Raw genomic sequence first — 7,866 nt, 5'->3', positions numbered from 1 at the left:
TATAACAATACTCACATTATTCTCAAAAATCCAAGTGATATATTATTTAAAGAAATACTAATGTAAATGAAGAATTCATTATAGTAAATCAAAATTTATTTGTTAAATTATTAGTCATTTAATTGGCCAGCAAGGAAAAATAAAATCTTTCTAATCAATATTCTCATCAGTTAAATTTTTGTGTTAGTTATATGTCAGTATTAAATTGAGGTTGCTATATTACTAAATTAACAAATACATAGTTGTAAGGAAAAACAGGATCAGTGGAACAGGAATGTGGTGAACTCCTATTGGTTCAACAGCAAAGAATGGAATGTGTGTTCAATTTGTTTGTGTTATATACTCTAGGATTATTGCAGTTTCTTACAAAATAATTTAAATATGATATAAACATTAAATGAGATATAGTTATTATAATATATGGGTAAATTTGAATAGAAATAGAACTTAATCTTACAAGAATATATCCTCTAAGAATAACAGTATACAAAACAGAAGGGAGTTTATGTATGGTCAAAGAAACAGAATCGTATATAATGCCCTATTAAGTTATAATTTTATTTTTTATGATTTATGTGTTTGTGAAAATATTATGAGATTTCAGTGTTTCTTTTTTTTTTTTAAATATATCTTTGACTTTTTTTTTTTTTTATTGGCTGTATTATACCATAATAGAACCTAAATTGAACTTTCTAATTTTTGGTTGGATTTTCTTATTATCAGTGATACAATGATATCTTTCAAAGGTTTGACTATCTTTTATCTGTATTTATCTTGTTTGTAATATTATAAATAGGTTTTATCATATAAAATTTCCAATGAGATATTGGGGTTTGATGAGTTCAGTAAAGGTTTAATAATCTTATTAAGGATATTTTTGTTTATTCATGCCAAGGTTCATAAATTACATACATCAGTACTTCCTATAATTTTTTTTTTTTTTTTTTTAAATAGATTTGAAAACTAATTTGTGTATGAGAACATACTGTAATATTTTTTAATTTACTATATTAACTGCTCATTGTATGATTTCATTTTTAGTGAATTCACTAATATTTTATTGCTACCCTAAAACAGATAATTCATGTGAAACTCATGTGTTTAAGTAACTAAGATTTAGTTAAATATTTATTTTCTAATTCTTAGTTGATTTTATTAATTACATTTATCATTAAAAAAGCAAATTTATTCGGAAGAATTGTTTACTCTTTTATTTTCATGTTTTGAAGTTTTTTACTTATATTGGTTCAAAGAATATGAATAAATAATAACAGTACTTAAATTTTGACCTTACGTAACTTGAATTTTTGTTTAGATGTACTTTTTTATGTTTTTAAATATTTATGAAGTAACTATGATATATGCTATTGTTTCAGCTGTATTCCAAATTATTCAGAGTATACGGATGGCATGAGAAGTCATAAGAAAAAGGATAATGGCAGTCCAAATATAATGAATAGCACAACTTCCATCAGTGATAATCCCTGGATTGCATCCTGGCATTAAATTATATCCTACTTTGTTTGAATGAATGTTTATAATTTTTGTTCCTCTTATTAAAAAATTTCATTGCATTTATTACATTTAATGTAAAAGACATATAACATCACTCTTCTTTATTAGATAGATCAACTCTTAAAGAATGTAAATAATGTTGTTTAAGATAGAAGTAATGTTGTATATTGCTTGCATTCCATTGAAGGAGACCTCGATTTGAAGAAAGCTTCTGAATAAAGACTTTTTACTAATATTGCTTATTCATAATGACTGTTAAAATATTAGTTCATTTAAAATAACCTATCTTCATCCGTTCAAGGTCATCAGAACTATAAACAAAGTATTGATAAACAAATCCAGCTGAATCAACATGAATCTTGTTTTGCAGTTCTTCACGTGTGTTGACTATCTACGTCTTTTTTATTTATAGATGTTATGCATCTAAATGTTTTTGATAGTTAATTGCAATTGATGCAGAATTTACTTCATGTTTTCTAAATAGATTTTTTATAATTTAATTAAGAACTATGATTTTGATAAACAAAAGTTATTTCATTATTTGATAAAACTTGCCATGATTAAAATACTCTAATAAAAATAAAATATTTATTCCACTATGATTGATTGTGAAATAATTTATTATTTTTGCAAATGTTTTTTTAGTGGAACTAATTTAATATGTTGTAAAAATATTTGCAATATGCTATAAAAACATTTTAAGAAAATAGTTCAAAATATGCGATTAATTTTTAAGTAAAAATAATTGTTCAAAAATCATTATGCCTGTGTACCAAAACAGGGACTCTGTGCGAGATAGCTGCTGCACCATAGCGGAATAATGTGTTTTTTGTAGACTATAGCATCTAAACAGGCCTTATGATTATAATGAAACGCCTTTAGTCTTATCCTTAAAGCTCTTTATCTGTTTGTATATAGATTGAATTTCAGAGAAAGAGCAAGAAAAATGATATAAAAAAGAAACTTTATTCACATTAACTCAGAGATTATGTTATATTTTATTTTGTAAATTATGTTAGAGTTAATTTAATGGTAATTGATGAATTTCCTAGAAAACAAAAATAATTAAAGTGGACCATTATATATGGAAAGGTTTAGATATTGAACTTTGTACTCATATTTTTAAAAGTATATATTTTTTTTACTTATTTTGCCTTCTGATAAATTTTTCCATTTTTATTAGTTATTGGATTAAATCGAAAACCGTTTTCTTACGGAGTATTCTGTTGAATTGTCTTCAAAGATATTGATTGTAAGATGATTACATTGAATGAGATAGTACCAGTAATAATAAAGATGCAACAAAAATGATTCTATTGGGCTTTACACCCTAACTAGTTAGGAAAGTTGTTTGTTGGAGATTGATGATGAAATAATTTCTTAAAGAGTTTAATATGAGACCAGTTTTATATGTGGAAAAATTGCCAAAAGTATGCTTTGAAAACTTATAACTGCAATAAATATTTTAATATGAGGTTAATTTTTAAGTAAAAATAATTTATTAATACACCATATTAAATCCAATGAGTGAATAATGTATGATAGAAAAATAAAGTTTAATGAACTAGATTTTGTTGAATGTTGATTAAATAAATGTTATTCTTACTAAAATAATATTACACTATGACTGTAAGCATTACTATGGTACTTATACATACAAATTATTAATTTCTTCGTAGTTTTTTCCAAAATATTTTTAATTGAAGAAAAAAACAAATTTTTTTTTAGTTTGTGAAAAACAATTGAGAATAGATCTATGCTAAGTACATGATATAGAAACAGCAGAAAAAAAACAAAACACTATTATCTTATATATCCACTAAAGTTAATTGCCTATACACTTTGATATTCAATGTAGTGGAGTTTAAGCTTTTGTTGTTTAAAATATCTTTGTGAATTGAAAATCTTTAACATCAACTGAAGAATCCCATTTGTATGTATATGCTTACAACACTAGCTCAGAATTTTACAGTTTAGTTTTTTAACTTGTTTAACATTCCCATTGCTGAATGACAATATATTGTAGTTCATAGCTTTTGCAAAAATTGCCGACGGTGGTATATTGTATATCAATATGTTGTATATACCAAATAGTAAGAAGCCATCGCATGCAATTCGGTACTTTTCGTTTATACTATGAGCAATGATATATAGGTTTATAACCAACTTCTCTCTGGCATTTACTCTTAAATTAAAATTTATTTTAATTATACTATTCCTAAAAATAAGTATATAAAAATTTATCAAAATATTTAATTATATGCATATTCATCTAGATATATAAAATAAAAAATGCATCTAATTGTGTCTAAATGTTCCTGTTGAAGAATATTAATTGGTTATCTCCTTTTTTAAAAAAATCAGGAAAATAAAATTTCATGGCATTTTATATAAATATGGTCTCATGATTCTTGGGAGGACAGTCAAAGTATTTTAAGTCAGAAGCTCTTTGAAATAGGTTGTTAAACATAGTGAAGAACATTTTTTAAATTAGTGTATAAAACCGGGGAAAACTTTCTCTTTAGAAATCGCTTATTTCCCAAGTCAAATAATAAGATTCGGGTGGTTTTGGACATAACTCAATTGGAAATTTTAGACAACACCTTTCAGGAATGATTCAAAACAGTAATATATTGGAATGAGGATACTCCAGGCCTACCGCAACGGATAAGAAAAATATATCCTAAAAAAGTGTATTTAGTTATTATTCCTTAATGATCCTTGTTCAAAAGAAATGAATCATTAGCCATTTTTAAAATTAAATAGGCAGAGAATTTGAATAAAAATATTGTTCTGTATGTTTAATTATACCTGTTGACACTAAATAATTTAAATTGGCAGTTATTTAACTAAGAATATAAGATAACTGTAATAATGTAATATTGCTGCGCTCTTTAACCTTAGATATTGAAGAAAATATTTCTTTATCTTTAGTAAAAATCCAAATAGAATTTATATCTTTTCAATTTCATAATATTGGGATAATGGGAAAATAAAAAAGAAATACCAACTTTTTTGAGCATGGCATAATGAATTTGTCTTAGGAACAAATAATACATCGCTGCTTTGGTTGAATAGTGGCACAACTGACAATGATAAAGTTTTTTTTTTTTTGGTAGGAGGATAGTCCTGGTAGTGGTCAATAAAGGTATCAAAATAGTAAAAGAGAACTATTTATTGTGAACCAACATTTTGCTCCACTTTGCAGGGCTGTCAGAATGAAGTCCTAAAGTCAATCTATCTCAGGACTCCAAAATCAAAACTTCTTTTTATCAGATATGCCATTATTCAAGCAAAGCAGCGAAAAGTTCAGAGATATGAGTTGTAACTTTTTAAATAAAATAAGCTGAAAATTTTAAATATTTCAAAAAATAGTTTAGTATATTATAAAACATTGAACAATTATTTATACCTGTTAAACACTAATAATTTAAAATAGCACAAATAATTTGTGAACTGGATGGAAATGTAATCAAATATTATAGTGTCCCATAAAGAAGAAAACCCTTTTTCTAATATTCACTAAATTAGTCTGGGAGAAATGGGAAGCATATGATCAGTAAGTGATTTCAGTATTAAAAGTTTCTGTCTTTGTAAAGAGTAGGATAAAATGTCATCTACTGTTTTTTGGGTTAGTGGTACTGGAGACAGACACCACTGGTTATAGCTAATAAAAATAAATTATTTCAGTATTTCTTTGGATTGTAAAAAAAATAACAGTCATTAATGAAATTGTAAAAGCGTGTATAACACACTTCTCTGGTTTCAATAAGCTTATACCAGTAAAAATTTCAAGGAAGTTAATGAATATATCCTTCAGATTTTCAAAGATTAATTAATTAAGATAAATTTTAATTAAAAATCAAAGATAAAACTCATGTTTTATCAGTTAAGAATTTTTATGATTTTTATCTTGGTTATTTTTTAAGTACTCTTAATCTATTGTCATTGGTTTTCTTGCAACAAATATTTTGATATACATAGCTTATGGATAAGAAATATTTAATAGTAAATCGTGAGAAAAATTCTACACAGAATTAACTACCTCCCAAAAAGAATAATGGCCTGACTTTGAAAAATATTTCATTAATAACTAAATAATAATCTACAGGTTTATTCATTTATTATAAAACAATCCGCAAACATTATCAGAATCAGTCTTCCTACAAATAAAAGCAATGGTCCTCCAGGTCAAAACTGTTCCCTGTTGTTTTTAAAACTTTAACTTAGAGGAACCATAAAAATAAATAAGTGGCCTTTTCTAATTCAATCCACAAGATTGATTTTTTACATTTTAATAAAAAGTGTTTTCAAATGAATGAACTAAAAAAGATATAATTCAAGTCATCACCAGTAATTTTTTATGTACCTTCTAGTTGTATTATATCAGTATAAAACAATAGGTATTAGGTCATCTCACTTAACATCAAACCCTCTTGGACTAGAAGGATAAGTATCTTTAAGGCAGGTTTTTTCAAATACAAATTCATATAGAACTATGCTTTTGTGTTTCTTCAAATATTAATTCTAACTTAAACAAAAACAACCATTAAATCATTATATAAATGGTTTCACGACACACTAAACCCTCTAATTCAAGGACTATCAACACGAGACTTACCAGATACGAGACAACGTTTACGAAGGAGCTGGAATATGGACCTCTTACATTGATTTTTAAATCTCAATTTTAATGGAGAGGCATCATTGAATGACCTAACCTTCATGACATTTTTTCTCTCTCTCTACATCTGATTCCTTGGTTGTAAAAATGCTTTTACAGTTGTGAATAAAATAAATAACGTAAAAAAAACAAACTTAAACAATACTTTTATCATGAAGTCTAGCAATGTTAGTAATTAAATTGCTGGCTTTTTAAAGTTATTTTAAAACCAGTGAAGACTAAGTGACTCTAGCTACAGAGGCTTAGGGCATGAGTGGAGAATCTGTAAATTGCCAGAACTACAAATGAAGAGATCAGAATCCAGGGTGTACAAGTGACTTTTAATTAACAGAACTAAGTTAAATTATCGATAGTTAATGCATATTAAATATTTGTGACAAAAGGATATGAGTGTACATATGCCTTGTGCTGATATAGCTCTTGTCGAAATTAACTAATTTTTTGGTGCATAAGTGACAACCATCACATCACCCAACCATGCAATGTTAAAATCTAACCTGTTTTAGTTTTTCAAAGTATTACAGTACACTTTTAGCAATGACTGACTTTGATACTGATAATTCTCTAAGTTTTGTCTAACAATGAAATATATTATTTAGCAAGGGCTGTTGAATTTCTTAGATATTTAGTTCTATAAACTTGTTTTTTTTTTAATCTACCCTTTGTGATCAATAAACGATACAATTCAAGTTATCACCAATATTTGGTATTACATAGAGGTATTAATTACCCCTTTGTTGTTTACAAGTTGTAGTGCTGAATTGAGATTTTCAGTGACCTCCATGCTGGATGAGTATCTCCTAAGACTGTTTTGAACATAGCCATAAGTCAATGGTATCTGAAAAATCCAATGGCAAAGATTCAAAAAGCCAAATCCTTACTCCCTGGTTCTATAATATAACTTTCAATCAGAAATACCTTTCTTTACTTAAAACATAAAGCCCCTGGCTGGAAAAGGAAGACTACAAGAATCCACCGAAAACTAATGACAAACTATCACATGGAATTGGTTCAGATTATTCTTCCTTGCGACCATACTTCCTATAATTCAGTGTGAGTAGAGTGGTGCAGGTAGAGCTCAATGATAAAGACCATTACAATTTAGGAGACAGTATTTTGGGTAGTTATTAACGCTGTCTGTTTAAAACCCAAGATAAGTAAGACTACCATGGAAGGTCAATCCCCTTTATTATTTAAGCCACTTTTTCTATGTTGCTCGATTTAATTAACTAAAGTCATCTCTTCTTCCTGTTTTAAAGGTGATATAAGACTGTCCTCAAATCAGGGTGCAGTGGTTTGGCCAGGACACCCTACCAATAAACCCCACATATTACAAAAAAACTGATATTACTAAATCATAGACTGAAACAGATGTCTACTCATATATCAGCATTCCTCGAGGTGAGAATAATGAATACATACTTTGTCTCTGCTCAGAATACAACAGTATCACAAAAGATAACAGTCATAATGCAAATGGGAAAGGTCCTGTGGTCTCTGCTTTTCCTGATAGAAACAGGTATTTCTTTTTTCTCCCAGCTTTAGTTATTCATATTTTTTTTTTAACATTTTGCAAATAAAGATGGGTTATTATTATTTACACAATGGGAGTGGATGGCCTAAATCCAATTTCTAAGCTTTTTTATCAAAGATATTTAGAATATCCA

At 27.2% G+C, this 7,866-nt stretch overlaps 1 protein-coding gene across 1 annotated transcript in view; it reads left to right on the top strand.

Moving 5' to 3' along the window:
• Positions 1 to 1,750, top strand: part of LOC106690700 (stress-associated endoplasmic reticulum protein 2) — a 3,056-nt gene extending 1,306 nt beyond the window's left edge. The window contains exon 3 of the mRNA XM_014436215.3: positions 1,377 to 1,750. Within this exon, the coding sequence (XP_014291701.1) occupies positions 1,377 to 1,414 (38 nt within the window). The 3' untranslated portion in view covers positions 1,415 to 1,750. The remainder of the gene's footprint in view (positions 1 to 1,376) is intronic.
• The last annotated feature ends 6,116 nt before the right edge of the window (positions 1,751 to 7,866 follow it).

Source organism: Halyomorpha halys, unplaced genomic scaffold (assembly GCF_000696795.3).
Source record: "Halyomorpha halys isolate HHAL.00 unplaced genomic scaffold, Hhal_1.1 Scaffold1826.1, whole genome shotgun sequence".
Taxonomy (NCBI): domain Eukaryota; kingdom Metazoa; phylum Arthropoda; class Insecta; order Hemiptera; family Pentatomidae; genus Halyomorpha; species Halyomorpha halys.
This window is presented reverse-complemented; position numbering and strand designations above follow the sequence as displayed.